The sequence below is a fragment of the Falco naumanni genome, chromosome 5 (assembly GCF_017639655.2).
Source record: "Falco naumanni isolate bFalNau1 chromosome 5, bFalNau1.pat, whole genome shotgun sequence".
Classification (NCBI taxonomy): Eukaryota; Metazoa; Chordata; class Aves; order Falconiformes; family Falconidae; genus Falco; species Falco naumanni.
In genome coordinates, this window is record NC_054058.1 from 61,261,445 (window position 1) to 61,288,247 (window position 26,803).

A 26,803-nucleotide genomic window follows, 5' to 3' on the forward strand; every position below is an offset into this window, starting at 1 on the left:
GGAATGTTTATTTGCCAGGGAAAAAAAGGATTCTGTAATATGAATATTTCAAAAGAAATGCCTTGACAAGGCAAGGTTTTGATCATTCCTGATTTTTCTGTAGACAACAGACAACTCAAATCAGTAATGTAGCACATCTGCAAAAGTGGTTTTTTGTAGTTGAGCTCTGACTTAATAAGTGAGGCTGAAGGATAACTTATGGCTTCAAGCTTTTTTCTTTTTTCTGACTGTATCGTTTTGCCTAATGAAAGGACATTATCTTCCCCAGTTGGTGTGGCCCTCATTTCTGTTGTAATGGATCTGGATACATTATCACTGCTTCTGCTTCTGTGAATGAACAATTCCAGTGCAGCTACAGATAATTTATTTGTTGATTACTCACCTGCTATTAAAGTGGTTCCAAATAAAGTGAAATAGCAGACACACTGCCTCTTGGAAGCTCTTTCCAACTATAAAAGGAGTTCTGTGTGTTTTCTGCAGTGCTCAAGCTGCTTTACAGATGCACCATATTTAATTAGATTAGTTTTCATTAGACTGCAGTTGCAAAGTTGCATCTGTATATCACTATTAGTCTGTTTTGAAGCTCTTTCAGCCAATAGCAAACCACCATCTCATTTGCATTCATTTAAATGTGTTAACCTTTTTCTTTCTGGAATAATCACTACCGAAGAACATACATAACTTGGAGATTAATGTGTTGCTATTGTCATGTGGCACCATATGCAGAAAGTGAAATAGCCTAAGAGACAATCATGCAAGGGAAGAAAAAAGGAAATTGCACTGAAGAATTAATTCACTCTTAAATAAATCTTTCTGAGAATTCCATTTATACTTATTTAAATTCCTTTAGAGTACTTATTTTACAAGACAATCTTTGCAAGCTTTGGATTTTATTGATTGCTCTTCTACCCTTAATGTTTGTTTTCTTTATGATCTTTTCATTTTTATTTCTTCATGCTTCACAAAGCCCATTTTCTTTTGCTGCCTCTCCTTTCCTGTTCTGAGCTTAACTCAGTTCTGAGGAGATGGAGGATTAATTATTCATTACTGGTGATGCTACAGGTTTGAAAGGGTTGTCAATTACTATTGCAAAGTTCTTACTAGGAAGAGCACAGCTGCTTCTTTAATTAATGGCAGAGTACTTGCAAGAGGAATTGGGAACGTGGACAGAAACCTCGCTGGACAGAAGTTATCAGGACCATGGCCATTGATTTCAGCTGACTTATAATTCCAGACATGACTATTTTTCCTATGCTTAGTTACAATGTTCCCTTTTAATTTTTATTTCTCTATTCTGGCCAAATGGGGTTAATCACTTCAAGTTCAATTGTATTTATACAGAGACAGAAGCAAGAACTCTGCTCTGTACTTTTAATTTTAAGATTTCATCATTTTTTTCAGTGTCTTTGGTCAGTAGCAATGAAATTAATCCAATGAGAAGAATGGGGTTTAATGAAATGATTTTAATAATACACTTTAATACACTTTGGAGTAATGAGGGGATGCAGTGGTTGTTAAATAGGAATAAGGTAATGTCTCCATGTAGAGCAACTGCTAAGGTTGACTGTAAATACTGGAGCACAATATTACTACAGTGGAAATATGGCAGTATCAGGAGAAAAGTGTACATGGGGCACAAGGTTAGACTGACCACTCTCAAGTTTTAGTGGCATTCTTTGTGACCCTGAAAGCAAGTCACAGGTCATCCTCTCGTAGCTTTCCTTCTTTAAAAGGAAAATAATACTTTTTTCTGACTATGCCAATTAGCAAATCATCATTCAGAAAGTAAATCAAAGATAAAAAGTGCTGAACAGAGGACACTAGATCCAAGTCTAGTATAGAACTTTTGAGTCAGACCCTGATGACCATTTGCTGCAGCAAAGTCAAACAGGAATGTATAATAATTTATTTTCAGAGCTGGCTTAATGTTGCATTTCCTCTTCTCTTTCTTATTTATGAATAGAAGAAACCGATCACATTTCAGCATCGAGTTTTCAATATGCCCTTATAGGAACGCTTCACATAGTGGAGAAGGTCTGGCCTGGATGTACCTGTAGGATCAATCTGTGCTGAGTACACTCAGTGTCAATAGGACACTATAGAAGAAGATAAAGGAAAAGGTTGCTCTTTCTGTGAATTGAGCTCATACAATTAGATCCCATAAGGGATGTAAGTGCCTAGAATGTGTCTGGTTTTCATTTGGGCAGTGTAAGGTAAAACTGACACCTACTGCAGATAATCAAAAGTGGACTCTGATACTGAGAGAGGGGAGTTATTTCTTTCTGTCATATCCACGAAAAACTTACTGACATCATTTGAGAAAAGCTTGCAGCCTGCATTCAGTATTACAGGGCTGGACTTCAAATTCTGTACAGGTGGGAGTCAAGGGGTCTCAGAACACTGAAAAGCCTCCCAGGCTGGCTGTCCAGCACCAGGCTGGATAGAGGGGTTTAAAATGGAGGGGCTTCATCTGAAACCCTTAGCATGTGTCTCAGAGCAGCAGAGTGGTTCACCTGTCTGCTTAACACTGGGGAATAAAATTTCCCCTTCAAAGAACAGATGCTTACTTGCCTTCTTTTGGGGGAATGTCTGTAGGAGTAGAACAGGGCTGGGCCTTCTGGTAGCACAGATAGCACAACTCACCACTTTTTATATATTGATCTGAAAGTTGGAGTGGTCCTTCAGGAAATGAAGAGACTTAGATTAAATTCCTTCATCAAGCTGGAAGCTCTAATGTATGACAGCACTTCTAACTCAAGCTGAAGTCATGTCATTGTGTAGGAAATAATTCAAACCATAGGCCAAAATGAGAGGGGAGAAGACATCTCTGGTTCCCATTTTCGATATTGCTAAATTTTAGAATAAACAACAATCACCAAATAAAATACAGAGTTAATGAAAAGCATCTTCTTTTTCAGGGTTCCTCCTCTGTCCCAAAGCTTGCAGAGTCATACTTCACCTCTATTTTATGTCAGGTTTATAAAAGAAAGGGAGATAAAAGTACTAAATGAGATTTTTAGGGAGAGTTGCTGTCTTAAGAGACAAACTGATAGTAGTTGCTTTTGTTGATAGGCAATAAGATTAACAGAACAAAGAAAGCACTGGGACAAACTGCCTGTAGTAATCTACACTGCACAAGAACATTTTGTGCTGTCCTTTGGTGTAATACGAGCACTTGCAAAACAGTCCTTTCCAGGCTTCTTTCATATCCACATCATCCCCTAAACTCAAACTAACAACTTTGGGTTACAGCTGTAACACAACTCATGGCCTAACTGAATAAAAGGCCTGACAAGGGCTTGTATAAATTAATTATTCAGGCTAGTTAGAAGAAGACTGAAGCACAACATGAGAGAAAATATATTCACAGAATCACAGAACGGTCAGGGTCAGATGGGACCTCTGGAGATCATCTAGCCCAACCCCCTGCTAAAGCAGGTTCACCTGCAGCAGGTTGCACAGAATAGCATTCAGGTGGGTTTTGAATGTCTCCTGAGAAGGAGATCCACAGCCTCTCTGGGCAGCCTGTTCCAGTGCTCCGTCACCCTCAGAGTGAAGAATTTCTTCCTCATATTCAGATGGAACTTTCTGTGGTGCAGTTTGTGCCAGTTGCCCCTTGTCCTGTCGCTGGGCTCCACTGAAAAGAGCCTGGCCCCATTGTCCGGACACTCACCCTTAAGATATTTGCATACATTGATAAGGTCCCCTCTCAGTCTTCTCTTCTCCAGGCTAAACAGGCCCATCTCTCTGCCTTTCCTCATAAGGGAGATGCTGCAGTCCCCTCCTCATCTTTGCAGCCTCTGCTCTCCCTGTCTCTTGAACTGGGAAGCCCAGAACTGGACACAGCACTCCAGATCCGGCCTCACCAGGGCAGAGCAGAGGGGCAGGATCACCACTGTTGTCCACCAGAACACCCAGGCCCTGCTCCACAGAGCTACCTTCCAGCAGGTCAGCCCCCAGTCTGTACTGGTGCCTGGGGCTGTTCCTCCCCAGGTGCAGGACCCTACACTTGTTTCTGCTGAACTTCATCAGGTTCCCCTCTGCCCAGCTCTCCAGCCTGTCCAGGTCTCGCTGAATGGCAGCACAGACTTCTGGACTATCAGCCACTGCTCCCAGTTTTGTATCATCCAGACTCGCTGAGGATATACTCCGTCCCTTCATCCAGGTCACTGATGAGCAAGTTGAACAGGACTGGACCCAGTACCGACCCCAGGGGCACACCGCTGGCTACAGGCCTGCAGCTGGACTCTGCCACTGATCACAACTCTGAGCTCTGCCCTTCAGCCAGTTCTCGATCCACCTCACTGTCCACCCATCTCACCCACACTGACTGAGCTTCCAGGCATGCTAAATGAGTAACTTGTAACATTGCTAGGTAGGCAAAGTGAAAAGCACAGCAACAATGAGGAGTGTGTTATACGTGTACCTTACAGAAGTAAAGATGAAGGAAAAGAGAAACAATTTGCAGGTGGTGTGTAGGAAATGTGGACTGAGAAACCAAATGCAGTCTGCAGCTTTTTCATTCCACAGACCTGTACATCAACCGTATAATTTTGATGTAGATTTCAACACACTAACATGCAATTACAGACATGTATACACAAAGGTCGTGTTCTTGGTTCCTTCAGCAAACTGACCACTTCTCCCAGAAACGCAGCTTCCCTGGTCTTGTACAGGTAGCTTTTAATGCTTCCTGGGAGCAGCATTAACTTCTACCAGACTGAACAAGAAGTAAGGAAAGCTTGAATGCCTATCATTTGCACAAAGCATTTGGGAGAGAATTGTGACCTTACCTCAGTGAAACAAAATTTGGACTTTCGTATTTATGGAGACCAGAAAAAAGCCTTGGATTTCTTGTCCTAGAAAGGATAGTCTTCCTTCTTAGGGAGCATCACTCCAGATTTGATTAGATCTATTAATGAGGTCAAATGATGCTTTTAGGCTGGTAGCTAATGTAAACCAAATCTATTTATCACTTTGGCAGTGGTTCCTGCAACAAAGTTAATGACCATTACAGCATTTATGTTAGCCAATCATGAATGGTGCTTTTTGTGCAAAAAGGCAGGAGTTAGTAATCAATCATCATCATCTTCATCATAATAGTGCTGCTAAATGAGCTTCTGAAAAAGAACAGCAACATGGCTATTAACCTTAACCATACCTTGAAAACAGATTTCTTCCTACAAAGGCTCCTACTGATATGTGGTTGCAGCCTTGATAGCTTCTTGCAGAATAAAGGAGGTCAAAGTACTAGGCAAGGGCACAACCCATATTTAGATTCTTTGCTTCAGTCTTTTAAAATGAAACTGGATACTTAAAAAGAGAAAGGTCAAAGCCTGCTATTTTTTTTTAATAGCAGGTGAAAACAACATTTTCTCTGAGGGATTTGAATTGTATAGAGTCAGCAAATAATCAATTTTTTTTGTCTGTATTAGCAATGTAAGTGTCTAATAACATACAGATTCCACAGCACTGTATCTTTATAGTGTCTTCTGATATACATCTTCATAGTGACAGCTGTGTGCTGGTGCAAAAAAGCAGACAGCTGCAAAAGCTCTTGTGCACATTAATGCCAGGGGTTTGGGGAAGTTTTGCTTAGTGGAGAAGGCACAAGGGGAGTTCTCTTTTGTGGTGCTTGTTGAGGCAGAGGTAAGGCAGACTTGGGAACTGGCTGTCTTTTTCCATCCCATCACTAGGATGAGGCTTGGGATAGCTGGGCTGTGGGTACCTACCCCTCAAAATTTACAAAGCTAGTGTAAGTATCCTGACCATATGCTTTAATAGATAGAGGTCATGCAAAGGTTTTAGTTTGAATGCCTGAGGCAAGCCTGGGACCATTCTGTCCTTCAGCACAACCCCTGCCAGGCAATCTGGCAGACTACACACTGCAGAACAGCTCACCTAGCTGCCCTGACCTGCCAAGCCTGCATCATATACCAGTGCAGCAGAGCCCACGCCATTATGCCCCCAATCTCATGAACCACTGTCACCCATATAATGTTCTCAAAACACCTGCAGCATGGGCAGTTTACTGTCTGCCCTTTCCTGAAATGAATGGAGTTTCACATCAAGGACAGAGGTGCCTGCCAGGAATGCTCTCCCGTATAACCATGCAGAACTGAATCAATGCACAGTTTAAGGTCCCTTGGAAAAATGCATACATACAGGCACAGCCAGTCTCGCTTAGTTCCACTGATAGGATCAGAGCCAGCATGCATGGAATAGCACAGTGGAATTCCTGCTCCCTGCCCTACTGCACTCTGTGACTGACACATGGTATGAGCGCTTGCCTGCATATGGTGCACTTGATCAGGCATTGCTGGCCATGCACCAAGACCAGGGTTACCTAGCCCTACCATCCACTTGCATCCAAATTTGAGAGGACAATGGATCAACAAAGTGTATCTTATTGATGATCTCTGTGAACGTGTGTGGCTCATGCTGGTTGTACTTGCCAACAATTGCACATAAGTATTATAGTGCCATTCTTGGTGTTACAGACACCTCTAGAAACCGAGGTGATGGACTGTGTGGGATGTTTCAGTTGTGGTGACTAGGGTTAGGCAATTTAATCTCATGCTGAGGGTTCAGCATGAAAGTGCTTGCCATACAACCATTTATGCCAAAAATAGACAAGACTCTGTGGCCTGAAGAATCATTATTTTTATTTGGGGCATTCCTATTAAAACCTGTCACCTGGAATACACCAGAGCGAGCCATGGTTGAAATCAGGTTGGTCTGGAGCTAACTGCTCAATAACATAGCTCTTTTTGGAGGGTCTCCTTCTGAAGGGTCCCATCCAAGGAGAGTCTCTTAGTTTTCTGTGTTCTTTGTTTCAGGGCCCAATCTTGGCCATAACCTTGGCCTCTGGTGAGATATGGAGGTGTCAGGATGGCTGTCTGAGTTTCCTCCAGAGAGAGGGCATTCACTTCCTAGGCGGACAGGATCCTAGGAGGATCTTGTTGAGGTGATAGAACAAGTATTTAGTAAGGGTTGTGCACAAGGGAGTGCTAGGTGATGTGCTGGGACAGGCTGGAACTGGTAGTGTACAAGCCTGGTGCATTCTTGTAGGCTGATGGTTGGACAAGGGCACAACTCATGTGAGCAGTCAGTTTGACCAAGATGGGCCACACAGGCTCAGGACCTTATGCTGTAAAGCCTCTCAGGCGAGACTGTCTTTTTATTTCATCTATGTGCAATGTCTAATTTGGTGAGGCATTTCTTCTGCGTTGGTACCTTTAGGCACTACCCCCACACAAATGAGTGTCTATTAATAATGATAATATTTACTCAAAGAATCTTGTTCAAAGTCATATCTGTACATATAAAATAACAGATCAAGAAATGCAGATACTTCATTAATTTCACTGAGTACACACTATTGACCAGCAAAAAAAATATGCTTTTACATATACATGTTGCAAAAAGAAACATGGCTTCTCATATGAGCAATTACTGCCTACGTACTGCAAGTGGCCTAATTTTAAAAATTTTAAAACAAAGCTTTAATTGCAGCTAAAAGAAGGAGATTAGTTTTGATTTGCTCCTTGATTGTTTTTGTAATTAATTTATCACTACTACAGCTATGCAATTATTAGTTTTTTAAATCATTCTGGACATTGAAGATACTAAAAAGTTCCCAAACCTATTAGAAATTAGCCTTTCTCACTACTTACCATACTTCAATATGTGAATGCTCTCCTGCTGAAGCAATTAAAAAAATTAAAAACACCAAGAGAGGCTTATATGTCTGAAAGTATTAATCAGTTTTAGAAATTAACTACTCCCATGATCCTTAACTGCAGGATAAATCAGTTTCTTTAATAGTGGTTGACATATATATATATATATATATATAACATTTTATGCTGTAGATGAGTTTTTAACATGTCTTTATCTTACTTATCATAGGGGGAAGAAGAGGTGCATCTCAAGCCTTTTCAGGGGCTGGATAATAGCAGATATATGAATCTGATTAGTATCTCTTCAAAGTCAGTAATATGGCTCTGCTGGGCTGTATAATGGACAGAGGCAAAAGGTCAAGTCCTAAGGGAAATGGTGTTACACTTTTTACAACCAGAATTTGATTATTTACAAGGTAGAAATAATTCACATTTTTACATTTGGCCTTATTTCACATATATTTCACAGTAAATTTCACTGAGAATTTCACCAAATTTTTTAAGAAGGTGGAAACAAAGCTGAGGAACAGCAGGGCGGTTTCAATGGGTAGGTTCCTCAGTGTGGAATGTATGAGGAGTAAATTCTATTTACTCTGTGCTGTCCCATACTTAAGCGCATTGGCAGAGTAAGTGGATTCTGGTTACAGTGTTGCTGGCTGGATATTAAAATTGCAGGAGTCAGGAAAAAAAAATATTTTTCAAAGCTTTAAATAAGAACTGAAACATTATTATCAAAGTAGCTGTGTTTTAGCTGTACTGGGTTTGCGTGGCAAGGTTTTGGTAGCAGGGGGGCAACAGGGGTGGCTTCTGTGAGAAGCTGCTGGAAGCTTCTCCCATGCCCAATGGAGCCAATGCCAGCCGGCTCCAAGAAAGCCCTGCCACTGGCCAAGGCTGAGCCCATCAGCGACAGTGGTAGCACCTCTGGGATAACGTATTTCAGAAGGAGGAAAAAAAAAGATAATAGGTGGAACAACAGTAACCAAGAGAGAGGAGTGAGACTATGTGAGACCAACAGCTCTGAAGCCCCCCCAGTCAGTGCAGAAGGGGCAGGAGGGGCTCCAGGTGCCAGAGCAGATTCCCCTGCAGCCCACGGTGAAGCCCGTGGTGGGGCAGGCTGTGCCCCTCAGCCATGGAGCTCCACGGTGCAGCAGATCCCCACCTGCAGCCCACGGAGGACCCCACGCCACAGCAGGTGGATGCCCAGAGGGGGCTGTGACCCGTGGGAAGCCCAGGCTGGAGCCGGCTCCTGGCAGGACCTGTGGCCCCGTGGGCAGAGGAGCCCGGGCTGGGGCAGGTTTGCTGGCCGGGCTGGTGACCCCGCGTGGGACCCAGGCTGGAGCCGGCTGTGCCTGAAGGGCTGCGCCCCGTGGGAGGGAGCCCAGGCTGGGGCAGGGGCAGAGTGTGAGGAGCCTCCCCCTGCGGAGGAAGGAGCAGCAGAGACAGCGTGGGATGGACCCACCGCAGCCCCCACGGCCCGGCCTCTGCACCGCTGCGGGGAGCGGGGAGGGAGATGGGGACTGAAGTTGAGCCTGGGGAGAAGGGAGGGGTGGGGGGAAGGTGTTTTAAGATGGAGTTTTTATTTCACGTTACACAACTCTGATTTGATTGGTAATAAATTAAGCTAATTTCCCCAGGCTGAATACGTTTTGCTCATGACAGTAATGGGTGAGCGATCTCTCCCTGCCCTTACCTCAGCCCTCGAGCCTTTCATTATATTTTCTCTCCCTTGTCCAGCTGAGGAGGGGAGTGATAGGGCGGCTTTGGTGGGCACCTGATGTCCAGCTGGGGTGAGCCCACCAAAATAGCACATCAATACAAAGTCTGTTTGTTTATGCTACAGATCTAGAGTAATAAACAAAATTAAGTTTTCAGGTCCCAAACACTACAAGCCTGGAACCTTTCCAGAGCATGACATGTCATTATGCTCTCTGTGGGACAGTACTTACCCTGCTGAGAGTAAGTGTTCCACACCAGTGTAGGAAGTGCCATGATTTGGTCCTTTTCAGCAGCATCACTCTCTTGGATAAAACAGCCATGCAGAAAATCTGGAAGTGGTCCTCTAGCCGAGGCTCCTGGAGCTGCAGTAGCTGAGACACCAGTGAGATGTTTCTGAAAGATTAAAGATTTGAGAGGCCTGGCGCTGGGACCCAGGGCACCTCTACTCTATGCTTGGCTTTCATGTCACACAAGGCACTTGACACTAGCAATTTAGTGTGCCAGAGGGGTTCCGTCTGGGTGTGAGTTTTTGTTGCCTCTGTAGTACCAGGAGCCACGCAGCATGCACGCACCCCAGGGTGGTGCTTGAGGTGCTTCCTCTGGTGGGATCTGAGGTTGACAGTGCACCCCAGTCTGTGTTCTGGTGCATGTGTTTGTGACATATGCCTGGCATCCTCCAGCACTTAGCTTCCTACACTTGTGGGGGTGCATGCCTAGGACCTGCAGCTGACATGAACCTTGCTGATGGCAAAGATGTAGGAGGGACCTCTGGTCCTGGAAACATGCTTACAGCCAATGAAGAACCTGTTTCCTGTACACACCAGTCAGTAATGTAGATCAGTGCTTCCCTGGTGTCTTCCATGTGATGCTAACAAAAGTAGTTTTAGTCTGTATGTCTTAGTGTCTCCACCTCTGCAGTTCAGATATTATTACCTACCTCCTTGATAGGACACTTTGTGATCTAGTGATGAGAAGTACTATATAAGAGCCTTTTTTTATTTTTTGAGACATTCTACATTAATATTAAGTCTCAGTAACAAATAAACTAGTTCTTACTTTCAGTGGGAACTTAGTATATTACTCCAGTGGTTGTTAATTCTTCTAATAGTAGCTGTTCTCCTTCAAACCCTAAGCCATCATCTAATAGCATCCTGTGTTACATTTGTATATGTTAACATACCATTGGTTTACAGATAGATATAGTTTCTATAAGTTCATCTTGTCAGAAATCAGAAATTAGCTCCTTTTTTTAGACTTTACCCCTGCGTAATATTTTATTAAAAAGTTTGCCAAATGAGCTTTGCCTTCCTTGACAATGGAGTTTTTACCTAGTTTTAGAACTTAGGACATTCAACATGTACTATGCATGACTAATTCTGGTACGTAAGAGATGTGGTAAATGTTTTGAAAATTTAAATACAATCCTGGCCCTCAGTTTTGCAGGACGAATATTGGAAATATGACATAAATAATATTTCCAAGTGTTCGAAAACTGAGAAGGAAGATAAAACAAAACCAGTGTTCATTGCATGCAATTAATGAAATGAGCTAAGAAAACCATATATATATACACACACGCATCATTACTATTCTTCCCATCAATTTCATTACTTTTGAGTCTGATTCTCTTGATTTCTGAGTCCCAGGATTGATATGACTGGAGTATTTTGTCCCTTTGAAATTTCCTGTTCCAAGTCAGAGTTGCACCACCTTTTTTTCTACTGTGTTTTTTTCCTTCAGACTATCAATCAATGTTTGAAGTGCAACATATTGTATATGTCACAGGAAAAGTGAAATGTGTTTTAACCACAAAATACAGTTGTTCCCATGATGGAAAGCAGTCATCTCAAGCTTCTACAGATTTGTTCATCAGAGCTGAATATTAGTGCTATGGGTTGTTTTGTCCCTTCTCAGGAAAGTATTTGGCCTCAGCTGGTGTTGGTACATATGGTTTTTGGAAAGCCTTCAGCAAACTTGTCTGGCTTCCAGGTCTGGTTGGAGGCTCCAGCTTTCTTCATCTTCCCCAGCTGCTCAGTGTGCCAAGTGCTTTCTTTGGCAATTATCTAGAGCCTGAATTCATTTATTTTATTTTAAAAGCTTTATGGCAGCAGATACATGAACCAATAGGAAGCATCAGTCTAAAAATATTATCTACATGATTAGAAAGCATCTTACACCAAATTCTTTCCATTTCCTACACTGTTTTCTGTAGTAAGTGACCTAGATGTTTTGCCAGAAAGGAGAGGCTGTTTTATTTGTCACACTGACCAACGTTGTGATGCTTCACAAGGGGCATGCTGTGAAGGAGGGAGGTGGGCTGCTGGTTCACCTCTGGGCTATTGCATACCAAGTGGAGAAATACTGTTCCTTCATAGAGGGGAATGGAAGAAACAGCTGTATTTGCTGGAGAAAGGGGAGGACAGGAGCAGGCGGGAGGGCTGGGAGCTGTGAGAGGGTGAGAGGAGAGCTGGCAGCCCTGCAGAACCATAGGACTGCTGAGAAGAACAACCCGGCACCAGAGACCACAGGAGGGACCTTCCCAAGGAGTCATGTGGCCACCAGGGAGGCTGTGCAGTGGTGGTTGAGCTGAAAAAGAGCTCAACAGAATGGCCCCAGCTGGCAGTGGGGAGATGTGTGTTAACTCTGTTTTGCTCATATTCTGTTTCATTTTGATTCAGGGGAGAATGGGCAGGTTAACAGAGGGCCATTTCCATTTTACTCTTTATACAGAAGAAACCTGATTTTTTTTTTTCTTGATTTGAGCTTGAAGGCCTTTGCCACCTCTCTGAGATACTTCCTTCAAGGAGACATCTCAGCAGCTTCACTTCTGTGCTTTGGCTGCCTCACCATCCTGTCTCACCTGGAAACTCCCCTGCCTTGCTTTCTCCCCCATGTGTCTCAAGAGATGAAGGGCAGAGGAACTGATGAGACTGAGCGGTGATGAGCTGGGAGAGAGAGGGAGCAAAACACATCAGAAAGAAGGAGAGAGAGATAGCAACAGAGACATAAATAGTTCTGTTCTGCACAGACACTGCTGAGTAGATACGTTTTACCATGACAAAGAACCTGTCACATGCCCTAAAAGGTGAATTAATAGCAGCAATAATAAACATAAATGACCTGCAAGTTCCAATAGTAGGTGTGGGTTCACCTTCAGGTAAATATTTTAGTGATTTTCTGCATTTTAACTTCCAGCTTTGGGAGCATGCAGAGGCACGTCAGATTCTCAAGCAGCCCAAGCACCTTGGCTAAATTTGTAGTTATATCTAGGATTGCTGCTAAATTCAATGTTCGTTTAGTTGCAAAAACAGGAGTGTTCAGTCATATGAAGTTTGCATAATTTTGCAAATTACGATGTCTAACAAAGAAGCTATAGGCAGGAGTATTTCAATGAGTGAAGCCCATCTGATCAGTGCACTTTCACAGACTGTTTTGCATGTGGGGAACTTTCACTGTCAGAACACCCATCTCTTAGCTCACTTAAAGCTACAGTAACTTCCATAAACTATTCATAGAGATAGTCTTATGCAACTACACATGCTCAAAAAAAACAGAGAAGTGGGAGGAAATGTCAGTCTGAGAGCATTCATTAAGATATTTAGTAATGGTTACTTCTAGTGATGGGTCAAAGGTAGCATCATTAACTTGAACCACATAAAAAATCTGTGTTAAATGTAATGAAAACAATATTTTGCAAACATGCTATTAAAGCAAGAGATCATACATAAGAGTGTTTGGGGTGGAAATTTAGCTGTATAAGATAGAAGGCTAGTATTTAAATCATCAGTATTTGTAAATATGTACTTTCAGGTTTTATCTTCCTCTTTTACAAGTCATTTTACCATGTATCAGTGTTTCCTTTTCTTTGCATTTATCACCTTTGTATTCATTCTGCTGTGAATAGTGGTATTTATTGCCTGGGTCCTTGCTCTCAGTACATTTTCTTCAAGTAACTTCTAATGAAAGTCAAATTGATTCCCACAATGTGGCCCCTGGGGAGTTTCTATACAGAAAGTCTGAATATGGCTATATATATGGGGTTTGCTTCCTGATTAGAAGCTGTAAGTGCAAAAAGCTGAAATAAAACTATGGTTTAGTAAATGAAAACTGCCAGTTCTGTCATGTTCAGGCTACCAGAGCTTTAGATTAACGCAATGTGCTTCACATACAGCTATTTGGCAGTTGCAGCTTCCTGTTAAGTATTGTGCCCCTCTGAAACATAGATTTTTAATGTTTATCAATTCTGACATGGCATGGGCCTCCTTTGCAGAATAATATGGAAGCTGCCATCATCTGATAGTCCTTTGCTGTTACAGTTTAAATGGGGATGTTTAATTGCTTAATTGGGAGCTGTCGGTGAACAGCATTTTTGGTACGGAAGTCTTCACTTTTTAATTCAGCTCCTCTCTTCAGTCCGTCCTTGACGTTCCCTCTCTTTGGGTTCTAAGTTAATAAAAGTTTCCTCTGACATTGCACACAGAAAGGGAAGGAAATTATTAGGATTAAGGATTTTATTCTCTTTTACAGACTTCGATGCTGTACACATTTTGTGAATTCCCTCTTACTGTCTTTCCTTTGGAGTCAAATGTCCTCTGAGGCATTTGATAATTTTAGATCATCTAATAGGAATGTCAGACCCAAGGCATGTACCCCTCCAAGCATTTTGTGTAAGGCCAAGCAAGAATATCTTTATATAAAGGACATAATTTATAGCTCTTAAATTGAATAACTCACTAATACATCCTTTGAATCTAGCATATTCAGTGGAACAAGATTTAATGACAGGTTGGGACACAAGCTGTGTTTAGTGCAGCGCAGTAGAAGCAAGTCAGTGGAGTAAAACAGTCAGTCCTGAGGACTTAGCCCCACGCTGCAAACTTTGTGGTGCTTCAGTTTAGGTTTACTCCCATGGGCAAGTATCTTTTGCAGTTGGAGCACCATTAGGTGGGCTCTGAGAGCATACATTCCGGACCATCGTGCCCTCCCAGATCACTGCATAACATGAGTCCAGGCGTGGTATATGGGTATGGTCTAGAGATATGCCTCAAAAATGCAGTCCTAAGCCCAAACTAAAATGTAAATGTAAGTGCATCACAGCTGCTGTATTTGTGAAATGTTACAAATGCATCAAATAACCAACAATGTGCATACAACCCTGGCTGACATTAGTGGAAGAAAGCAACAGAGGAGGATGAGAGAGCTCACAGCTCCTTTAGCTGCATACACGTCTGACTGATGTTCAGCACAAGTGAAGGATGCAAAATTGGTACCCAAAATGCCTCAATTGTCAACACATTTTCTTACTCTTTTCAATGCCCTGCTATTGCTCAGAAGCAAGCCGTGCATTTCATTGTCTCTGCACTCTCCTTTTACAGATAGACTTCATTCCTGCATTTCTGAGTAAAGTCCTAAAGAATACCTTGTTTGGACTGGATCAGTAACAGTAATTCAAGACCTTATTTACTAACTATGCTACTCAGCAGACTCCTTCCAATAGATTTGTCTTTAGGAGCCTTGTAGAATCACCAAATCACGTAGCAATTCGTGGAACAGTCTTCAGAATAAGTGTTCTTTATTTGCCCACAGGAGCAGAACAAAGAAAATAGCACTAAAATACCAGAAAGTTAACGCACGTATTAATTATCCTTAAACCAATAGCTTTTCCGTGATCGCCTAGGTAAGTATTGCTTGTTTCAAAGCACCCCCTTGTGCAGGCACTGGGTAAGACAAGTTGTACAAGGCTCTTCTGGCTCCCTGACAACCTTGGTCGCTTGGTCAAGATCTGCACTTTTCACATCACCCACCCTGCTTTGTCTGCCACACAGATCTTTTGTTTAAGGTTTCATGTTGGAAGAACTCCTGAGGCTTCAAACTGCGCTACTGAATCTGATCAAACTGGTTTAGTATGGATGGACGTAGTCTTCAAACTGTGGATTCCCTTTGTTGTCTGTTTAAATGCTAGAAAGATGAAATTCTCTGAAAATCTTGCATAACTGTGGGTAAAGCCCAATTGGACTTAACCAATCTAAATCTCCAAAGTAAGCCATTGTACAAAAAGAAGAAAGTCCATATACTGTCAGTAAGGTTTATATAGATACTAATCACAGTTGGTAAAAAAGCTGAAAAATTAAAGGCTCTAGACCTGAGTCTTCTGAAGTGACTAGTGATTTCAGTCATTTCATTCTGGCCTGTCCACCTTGAGATGACTTTATAGAAAACTAACTTTTAAAACCATATCTTTTTTCTGGAATTCAAGCTTCTCTGGCAGAATCATTGATTGGGAACACAGATAGGAAAACTCACAAAGTCTTTACTAATTTTGGAAAATCTTGTCCATATTATGTAAAATTATTAACATTTAAAATTCTTTAAATAATGCTTTTGAAAGGAAAAAAACATCAATTCAAAACCAGTGATAACTTTAAGTTTCACTTGTCTTAAATCTAACATCTACATCCATTGATTAGGCTATCTCTGTCAATGGCAATGTTCAGATGAGCCATCTCCTTGACAGAAATAGTACACTTCTATTGGGAAAATAAATCTGTTCCTTTTTGCTTTTTCAGACTTGAATGCTGAAGTTGTTTTGGAAATGTCCAGATTCGGGGTTACCCCAATTTTTTTCCTTTATTGCTTATGCTTTGTTTAATAAAGAATGAAGCATATTTTCTTTGAAGAGATTTCTGAATAATTCTTGGTGTCTCAGATATTAATTTGGTGATCATTTAATTGCATCACAAGAGCTATTGGGTGAGATTAAATTACACACAGATGAGAGAAGACAGTGCATTATAAAAAAGAAGCTGAGGGATCTGAAAGTGTTTCAAATGCTCCCCAAGGCACCCTACATTGTTCATGCTCCAGAGAACTGAGACAGCAGTGCCAAAATACCGCTTTATACAACAGTTTCAGGACAAAGACCCCTGATTTCACTACCTGCACAAGCTTTTTTCATTTGTAGGATACATATATATATCCTATTGACACCCACATTCCCTGTCTCCTTAATTCCTTGGTTCTCCCACTTGGCCCGCTTTTGATGTGTCCCTTCTCTCTTTCCTCCCATGGTGCACCATCCTGCTAGCAGAACCTCATCCCATGTTCCTGCTGCTCCCCATATTCACTGGCATCACGCTTCAAGCACTGCTGACAAGGCAGCAAAACAAATAGCTGATAAATTTGAGCACAGCATTCATTTCATATTGACATAACTCTTGTAGATTAACTCAGATATAGTGTTATGCAAATACCATTTCAGGTGCTAAGTGTCTAACAGACTAAGTACACACATGAAGCTTAGAATTTGGGAAGAGCGCACATTGTCTGTAAAAGGCAGTGGGTTTATATTTGTGAGCAGTGGGTGAAAAAAAAATAATATTATAGGAGAGTCAGTTGTGCTACAAAGTGTTACCACGCCAGATCTGAAGACAAAGCAAAACGTTAATGCATGAAACACAGATTTTAAGTTGTAATAAGTGCAGATTTAAGGCAACTTTAACTGCAGAATTGCTGCTGCTGACTCCATAAAATACATACTATAAACAGCTGTTAATCTGTTCACTGTTTATCTTTTAACATTCATTTGTTTCGTAATCAGTTCCCATTCGGTCTGCATATGGTACAGCATCCCTTTTATAGCAGCTGCATTTAATGAACATTTGGAGGCACAAAATTATTACAGAAATTATTGTTTAACTATTCTGCTGCATTTTTGTACCTGTCACCAAGGATGTTTGAATAAAAGTTAGAAAAAATTGTCATTACATTGAGAGTACGGAAGTTGTAGGTGCTCTGTCCTCTTCCTGAACTGATAAATTTGTAGTGGAAGTTTCTGTGACCATGCTTCACACTCTGTTCAGCTCCTTTAAGCAATAGTTTTCTCTATTTATACTGTCCATTCCCTTTTGTGATTCACTGACGTCAACATGTCAAATTTGATTCAGTCTTCAGTTTTAGAGACCTTTAGGTAATGCACTGAGAGAGTATTTTGCAGACCTGATAAACTGAGTGGATTTTGAGATTTTTAGAAAATGACAGTTAACAAGATTTAAAATTTTGTCAGGTATTCTCGTTAAATGTGGAGGTCACTGGTCATTAAAGCTGATTTGTATGAAGATAATTCCCTTCCGGAGTTCTTGTGTTTAAGTGTCATCTTAATTCCTTTTTCCCAAAAATCCTGATCTTGGTAACAAGACCATTTTATCATAGTAAATGTTCTCTGCTATTTATTCATGCTTCGGCTGTGTGCAGCGTCTTGGACTGAATGAATAAAAAAGAGCATATGCTTTTCTTTATAGGAAAGTATAGGTGAGAATATAGCTAGGTACTGAAACTTTGCTGGTGTTAGGGCATGATGACAAATAGGGCAGGCGTCCTTGGATTGGACAGTCCTTTGTCCTTGGTCAGTCTTTACTGGTGACCTTGACCTGCATCTGTTGCGAGGAGTCTGCGAGTCTGTCAAGTACAGCAGTGGGCAGGGGAGAAGGGCTGTTCATTAAAACTGACTGCTTGGATCGTGTGCCGTTCCAGAGAAGGGAAATTTCCAGTCAGTTCTACCAGATTCATCCACAATGCCAGGTGGGTTGGGGATTCGATTAAAGAATGAAGCAAGTAATTGTCTAAATGTGCTGAGCATTTTACAGATTTGCACAGTGTAAATATTTTGGATGTATTTTTTTTCAGATGGTTGATTAATCAAAATAGCTACAAGTGAGTTTGATATTTGTCACCAGGCAGGTAACTACATGAATCATAGAATGGGTTGGGTTGGAAGAGACCTTAAATATCATCTAGTTGCAACACCCCTGCCATAGGCAGGGACACCTTCCACTAGATGTGTTAAATTGGCATTGTGTGTGAAAACGCTCAGCTGGGAGAAATATTTGAATGATGAAAGGGTGTTTTAGAAAGGATTTCAAGTATTTCTGCAAGGCATCTTCATTGAAAAAGACTTTGCTGTGACAGAAACGTGCTTGTTTCTAAATTTAACCCTACTAACAATTTACCACCTTCTTTTTGTGTGTGTTTCTTTTTCTCTTCCAGTGCCACCTTGGGCCTTAATAGCCATAGCCATAGTTGCAGTCCTATTAATCCTTACCTGCTGCTTCTGTCTCTGTAAGAAGTGCTTGTTCAAAAAGAAGAACAAGAAGAAGGGAAAGGAGAAGGGAGGGAAGAATGCTATTAACATGAAAGATGTTAAAGATTTAGGGAAAACCATGAAAGACCAGGTAAAGTACCTTTCCTTTTCTTGAACTCTTGAGTAGCTTTTGAAGGTTTGTTTGATGTGTCTAGAAAAAGTTCTGCTTCATGCCTCAGTAGTGGCTCTGTGAAGAGGGAACATTAGCAGCATCTTCTCAGTGGTATCACAAAAGATGAATCTGGGTGTAGCATCACTGATGAAGCTGTCAGCCAGTTTCCTTACTCTGCTAAAAAAAATGTGCAGGCATGTAATGACTCATCTGGAGGGAGCAAGTTTATTGAGAGTATCTTGGATGTCCCAAAAATGAAGCAAATGTGTGCAATTTTCACTGTCCGTTTTTTAAAGATTTTTACCGAGACCTAGTACAGTGCTTGTGTATCTTTCTAGCACTATTTCTGATGATACATCATAAACAAAGTATCTCTGAACTCTAAATCTCTTTTTACACAAAAGCAAAAGTTCAGCAGAGCTAGAAACAACAGTATAGAAGAAAAAACAGGAAGCATAGAAATGATGGAAAACAAGCAAAAAGGAAGAGCACAGGGATGTTCAACACAGTGATGGCGGGAAAATTCATTTTGTACTAGGGAGGAGGAGATTAAATATAACAGGGCATACTTGTAGCTGTAAGTCAACTGAGTAACGTGGAGGAAAAGATTAGCATAATGCCCTTTGAGCAGCATCATTTTCATAAGGGCAGAAAAACTTGCCCTTCAGATCTGCTTCATGCAAGAGAAGCAGAAGGTTGCAGGACCTAATTCTCAGGGCCATAGGCTCGACTAATCATAGAACCATTTAGGTTGTAAAACACCTTTAAGATCGAGTCCAACTGTTGACTTAGCACTGCCAAGTCCACCACTAAACCATGTCCTTAAGTGCTATGTTTACGTGTCTTTTAAATACCTCCAGGGATGATGACTCAACTGCTTCCCTGGGCAGCCTATTCTAATGCTTGACAACCCTTTTGGTGAATAATTTTTTCCTAATGTGCAATCTAAACCTCTCCTAAATATGATCCTGAAAGAAAATAAAACTCAGGGTTTTAGTATTGTTCTTCCTGGAGCAAACTGTTGGGAATAAGCAGAAAAATGAGGAAATGAATGTGAAGTATCCATGTGTCCTCACTGTATTGCCAGATTTCCCAAGCTAAGACAATGGGCTTTATTTTTCAAACAGAAACTGCTGAAGAAATTTAGAGAATTGCTTGGCCAAACCTCTTCAGTACGAGTCAATAACTCTGAAGTGGTTGCATGTTCAAGTCTGTGCCCCCAAGACCCCTAGTGAGGTTGAGCCAGAGCGGTCCAGGACCACTTATTCAGCCAAAGACAGAAGATAATGGTCAGGAATGAGCAGTTCCTTCCACAAGTTGGGATCTAGTGTAGAAGAAAGCTGGGCTGAAGGCAGGTTGATTAGAAGTACAAGCCAAAGCTGGGAACCCGAAGACTAGGGCCAGCTGTCGGGAGCAAGATCCAAGAAAAGAAGCCTAGAGCACAGTAGCTATAAGGCCCATGGAGCAGTCCACAACAAGTTGTGAGATGCCACTGTACAGTAATGGAGCAGCCACCAATGTGACTCATCAGCCAGTCTTAAGAGTCCTGGAACAGGTTAGCATGCTTCTCCAGGCACGTAAGGTGTGATAGGGGAAGAGCAAAATCGGGGGAGTGGATGAGGAAACCTTACAAGTCTGATGGCTAGCTGCAACTGGATCACAAGTGGAATCTGAAAGGAGCTCAAATAAGGGGAGGAAAATAATGGGTAAATTTCAAAGGTACAGAGCTATCAGAGCTATTTCCAATTTCCATTATCAGACCAGAGGACAGTTTTTGTTGTTCTTGCTCAGTAGGCAATATGGAAAGAAAATAACTGAAGATCCAGCTGTTTTATTCTTGGTCATGCTACTCAATTGCAGTAGCCACTACTAAAATGTTGATCCATTATAGTAGTTAACTTTTCTAGCCTACACACTACACCAAGTGCATAGACTTTTACACAAAGTAAACCTTGGCAAAATTCATTACTTTCAAGTGTATGTATCAACATTTTATAGTGGCCACGTACACAGTGTCATTATGTGAGTGATAAAAGAAAGAGTGAGACTTCATCTGACAGTCTGTTTTGGTTCTCAGACCTTAAGTACACATTCCATGCTTACAGCGAATGAAGTTCACACCAGTTGCCCATTCTAGGTGTACTTACGTGTCTACATGCTAGTAGGCAATACAAAGCAGATTTCTCTACAGCCATCCCAGATTGCCTTGCTGCAACTAACAGTCCTGCACAGACACAAAGCTCGAGATCCTTGCATCCACATTGCAAGTGGAGCACTTCAGATTGTGCCCTGGTGCACAGCTTCAGCCTTGGTTCCACCTGGAGAGAAGATGCTTCATGTGCCACACTGGTGTATTGGAGTGCATGACACCAACACAAGACAAATTCACACCCCAAAAGAGCATCATCAGTACAGAAGATCACTAACGTAGATGCAGCTATTCCAAGGATAGAAAGATTAGTGAGGCCAAGCTCAAAAAACAACAGAGCAGAAATTTTGAGTTCTCCCTTGAAAAAGATTTTATGCTGATTTTGTTTTCTCTGCATGATGGGTGTGAAACAAACCCTTTTTCTTTAAGCACTTTGATTTACCATTCATAGATTCTTTGTATTTGATTTATAGACTTGGTTCTGGGCTATTAATATTAAGTAATTGTGAGATACTTCCCCCTCAGCAACGCATGGAAAATCAGATCATCAGTTGTTGGGTTACCCTGGGCTACTGTTAGCCAACTACTCCCATTGAACCAAAAATAATTTGGAAGAACTGTTTGATTATGCTTGTGAGAAAATTCCTTGAAATGTTTGTTATGTTCTACCAACGATAACAAACCTAATACTTTGTTGTAGGGCAAGTAATGTGTAACTTGTTGATTGATATTTATGTGGAATTTGTTCCATATCATGTAAGGCCTGTGTTGTATTTACAATATATTATTAAGTGTTTTTGATTATATTCATTAGGACCTGGATAAATGACCATGGATTCTTGGAAAATCAATATTTTTAAATGCAAAAATTACATTATGTAATTAATACTGAGTTTCATTTCTATCTTTCTCATTGGAAAATTTGATAAAATTCTGAATCCTGCATCTCTTGTCTGCAAAGAGGGCTCATACTTTGACATGTTGCACAGATAGGTATTTTAAGATCATTGCATTCAAAATATTCTGCATAGTAATTTAAACATACTTCTGCCCAAACATTTTGGGATTACCTGATCTAAAACTAATATATTTTGTTTTGCACAGTTAAACCTAAGGATGGTAAATTCTCAGTTCATGTCAGTGTCAGACCTTTAATAAGTGGATGGATCACCAACTCTCCAAACAAGCTTCTGCTTCACTGTCTGGGATTTCAAAAGCAGGCTACTTAAATTAACCCCTTAAATTCATACCTAGCAGTCTAGTCTGATAGCGTATGTTTTAAGTCCTTGGCACGCAGCAACTTTTATCAACTTAATTCCTAATTCTTGAAATTTTTTTCTGTCTTTTTTTTTGTCTATATGACTGATTGTTTATTCTAACAGTTTAATCTTGAATTCTAAGTGCAAATTTTAATACACATAGCTGAACTCAGTGCAATGCTAGATGTAGAATATTTCAGTCAAGAGAACTGAACCACTTCAGAGGCTCTAGCATAAAACAGAAAGGCAAATAATAAGAATGTCTTTTAGCTCTTTAAAGAAGCAAATTTTAACATTAAAAAAAAGTTATTGAAGATTAAGATGTAAATCTAATGCCATTATAAAGGGCAATGTACTGTACCAAATATCTAAAAAAACCAAAAAGCTTAGTTCAGTCATTGTTAGGCCTGAACCTGCAAGTGCTAATTACCTTCTGCATTCAGCTGAGAGTGCATAATAACAGTTGATAGGCACTTGGCATCTTGCAGGATCCTAGCTTTCTAGGTACACAAAACTTGAAAGGGAGTAGCATTTGGTAAATTGAAAGTATCAGCTTCTGGAAGTATAATTTCCATCTTAGTCTGTTTTTTTGTTTGTCAAAGAGAACTTCTGACATACATGTATGCACGCTGACCTGCACATCCATGCCAAATCATTATAGAGCCATATAGCTTGACATATTTAAAGATCCTTTTGACATACTCACTCAGCTCAACAGTCACACGTTACAGAAAGTGGAATAAAATTTTGGTCTCTATTTTCACATATATTCACAAATATTCTATTTGTGCTTCAAAATGTTCACTTTCCTGAACAGAACTTAAAATGAGAAACTTCTTATGAAATAAAAGGGATTATGAGCAAATGTAGTTGAGGTAAAGTGGGACATGAGTTGAAAATGAGATTAGGATTTCAGTCTTGAAACCCATTTCCATGGCAGGCAATGCTTACTTTTTCAAGTAGTATACTCTGTATACTATATATATACTATATATATACTATATACTATAGCTGTATACTCAGCTCCACAAAGGGCCACTGAGAGGACTGGAATTACTCTAGGGGAGGCAAATTGTTAATGAATGTACTATGGTAAAAAGGTCATTTCTCCATGGTTTTAACTAATGTTTGTGTGTGGATGTTTTAATTTTTATTTCTTCCTTCTATGTCCTCCTTGTCTATGTTGTGTCTCATGACTGTTCTGGATTGTCACTTGCGGTAGGTTTATTTTGCTATTTGAACGCACCTAGTCTAAAGCTCTGATACATATAGTCTTCTGACAGCTCTGGCTCCTTAGCTGAGATTTGTATGTAGTAGATTTGATACACACATCAAGAGGCTGAACTAAATTGATTGAGGTTTTTTTTGGTTGGGTATATATTTGGGGGGAGGCTGGAGGAGGGTGAAAGAAAAGAGGTTGTCACTCTTTCTGTAGTTAAAATATTAAGTCAAACTGTACTAGAAAGCTCGAGTTTAAAATTCGTAGGCACATAAAAAATACCTCGCTAATTTTCTTTTCTTTTTGTATAAATGTCACCATATCAAAAATAGACAAAAGCAGTGCGTATTTTTAATGTCTTAGTTTCTAAGTGTTGCTAAAATGATCAGTACCTCATGAAACTTGCTGTGAGCTCTCACATCATCTTGGTACAGTGCCCATGCTTTACATTCTTAGCGCTCCATAGCAAACTCTTCAGTGGTCTTACTCCAGACTTCTGTTGTTGCAACGGAATGACAACTAGCATCATTGCAGTGTTCATCTTTACAATTTTCCAGTCTCTGCTAATGCCCCTGGTGGCTCCCATTTATTTTTTTCTTTAGAAAAAAAAAAAAAAGCCCCCAAACACCCAGCTCCAGAGACACTATAATAGCTGATGATTTATTGGGTCTGAATTTAATGCATTGGCACAGCGAAATTCTTGCTTAAGCTCAGCCTGTGGGCTGAGGAAAGGAATAAACATAATTATTTCAGTCATCAACAGCAGCACTGAAAAGTTACTAAAATTTAGCCATGTTGCTCAGAGAATAGTTGTTATTGTGGTCCGAACATTTTATTAGGTCACAAAGCATTTGTGGAGGAGATTTAATAGCTCAGTCCTTTCTCGTTGCATGAGGATAAAACACTGTCACTAGTGAAAGATTTTTGGCTTACAATGAATGCGTCTGCTAGGTGAAATAGGAGGTTTGGGATCAGATATATGTACTACACCCTAGAGTATGAGGAGTATATTTTTGGCTCTGCTACTGACTTACCGTGGCCTTCAGTCAGCCACCTGACTTCTCTGTATGTTTGGTTTCCCTTTACATAGGCCTTCTTTTTACATTGGGATTAGGTACTAACTTGAACAGAATATTCTGATCAATGTTCATCAATAGATAATAATATTAATAAATTGATAATTAGTACTAGGTAATAATATTAATAAATAGCAATGAAACATTGGGGTGTTATAAAGTAAGATGATATTGAGAGCTGCAATTGCACGTAACTGAACTTCAACGTATAATGGTTTTCTTAGATTATTTCACCTTACGATTTCAGCTGTTGAACAGCAAATGCCCTTGCCCTCATGGAGACAAAATGCTGAAGGAACAAGTTTTTTAATGTTAGATACCCGGAAATATTTCGAAGTAGTGTGTGGTGACCTGGCACCACAAAGGCGATAGACAAAATGAAGTCAATAAAATCCACACTGACATCCAGAGAGCCTAAATTTCACTCAAAGGAACCCAAGTCTATTTCCAGAAGTAATCCAAGACGATCTTTTTGAGAGACAGGAGGTCTGTTGCTGGCAACGTCTTTTCTTCTGCAGTGTTTACTCGTGTGCTTGTTTGTTTTCCTAGTTGAATGCCTAGAGAATAGTGAGTGTATTTATTCCACGGTGCCACCTGTCTTGGTCTCAGCATGCCAATTCCCATTTCTTGGCATCTTCAGCCCATGGTGACATTAATGCTTGCCGTGGCTTCTCCACAATGCAGTGAGACATCCTAATTCACACTCAGAAAGCCAGCGTGTGCTGCAGAGACATTACAGTGTAGAAAATTAGTCAGAAACAATGGGGACAAGTCTCTTAGAAAACAAGCCCAGTAAATATACTGTGGCAGTAAAAATAAATTGACTGGGTCCCATTTGTACATTAAATCAACCTCAGGCTTGACCAATTGTCCTGCTTTTTCACCTGCCTCAGAATGGAACTGTGCAGGGTGCATAAAACTTCCTGAAAAGTGTGAAAATAACATGTTTATGAAGATACAATGCTATAGAAGAGTGTGTTCTGCAGGGTTTTCCACAAAACTCTTTTGTAACTTAGATTTATATTAGACTTCAGAACCCTGAAAATATGGAAGCAACAGCTGTGAGCCACAAGGCTGGGCATATTTACATTCCTATCTCTTCCTCTCAGCCACTCCCAAGAAGACATAGGCACTTGCTTTGCGTGCTTCCAGAGTTTATTTTTTCTCCTTTTTAAAAAATATATCTCCTGTAAAATAATTCAATTATCATTTTTATTATAACCTTTTATACTCTTAGGATGATATGAATATACATCTCTGACCCATTTTCTTACATGTCTTGTTTGCTATTCTGAAAGTCATGCCACTGGAAGCTTCTGTTGTCAAGGTCGTTTCTTTCTTGTGTCCTCTTGATTAACAGACCAAATTTTGAATTCTTTATTCAAGACCAGAATCTTCAGGTTCCTAATGAACGGTGTCTAGGAAGTACTCAATTATTCCCTAAATTAAGTGATTTGAATCACGCTGTTGAGACATTTACCTATATCCACTGATTATATGGAGAGCTAAACTCTTACACAGAGTACCTGAAGTTAGTGGGTATGAATAACCTACAACAGGAACAGCGGTTCATATCAATGAGCTATACATTTCAAACCCCACTGGGAATAATTAATTTATTTAAATTTTTTTGCTTTTTAAGCGAAGGCATTTATTCTTTAGAAAATGATGAATAATAAACATGAATAACAACATAAACCTCAAGCGTGAGAATATTGGATACTTGATAAAGTCCCATTTAGAGGATGGTCAGAGGGTGACCTTACCTCTTTCTAAGCAGCGGAGTCAAAAGAGCAGGTCTTTGCCAACTTTTTCTCTATAGATCTATGTGGCGCCCAATAAATCATGTCTGGTTATATTTAGGTTAATTTTCACAGTTCAGTAGATGTAGTCCTAATTATATAGTATGACAAATTTTTCAAAGAGAAATAAATGTGGTACTCTGTGCAGTCCTCCCATGTTGAGGAGCCAGCTCTGTCCCAAAGCATGCTTCCATCTGGTCCGCTGCCATTCATCTGGGGAGGATGAAGAACAATTGGTTGAGCAGCATGCACTGGCCAAGCAGCCTAAAGCGGACTCCTACTCACAGCCTGCTGCTTAGTGCAACCAAGCACTGCCATATGGGAAGCGGGGGCAGAGCACGCTAGTGTACTTGGAAGGGTGCTTACTTCTTTTAGTTCATGCACCTGGGCCCTGCATTCGAAGCAAAACCTTGACCCACAGGGTGAACTTCCAAAAGAGGCTCCCAGGCTGAGATCAGCTGTATATTTTTCCAAAAAACAAACACTGACTCCAAGAAAACAGGTTGATTTGGGGGCTTAACAGCTCCAGCTTGAATGTGTATATTCATCTTTTACATTAAACACCTCCAGCACTTGCTGTATTCTACTGTTGCACCAGAATAAATTGGTATTTTAGTACCCAAACAATTCAGTGAGCTCTTAAGGTGAACAT

The 26,803-nt window shown here is 40.6% G+C and overlaps 1 protein-coding gene across 4 annotated transcripts in view; it reads left to right on the forward strand.

The window, feature by feature from the left end:
- SYT1 (synaptotagmin 1) overlaps positions 1-26,803 on the forward strand; it is a 358,533-nt gene that overhangs the window by 244,665 nt on the left and 87,065 nt on the right. For all 4 annotated transcript variants that reach the window (XM_040596428.1, XM_040596427.1, XM_040596424.1 and 1 more), the window contains one exon: positions 18,441-18,625. In XM_040596428.1, the coding sequence (XP_040452362.1) occupies positions 18,441-18,625 (185 nt within the window). The remainder of the gene's footprint in view (positions 1-18,440; positions 18,626-26,803) is intronic.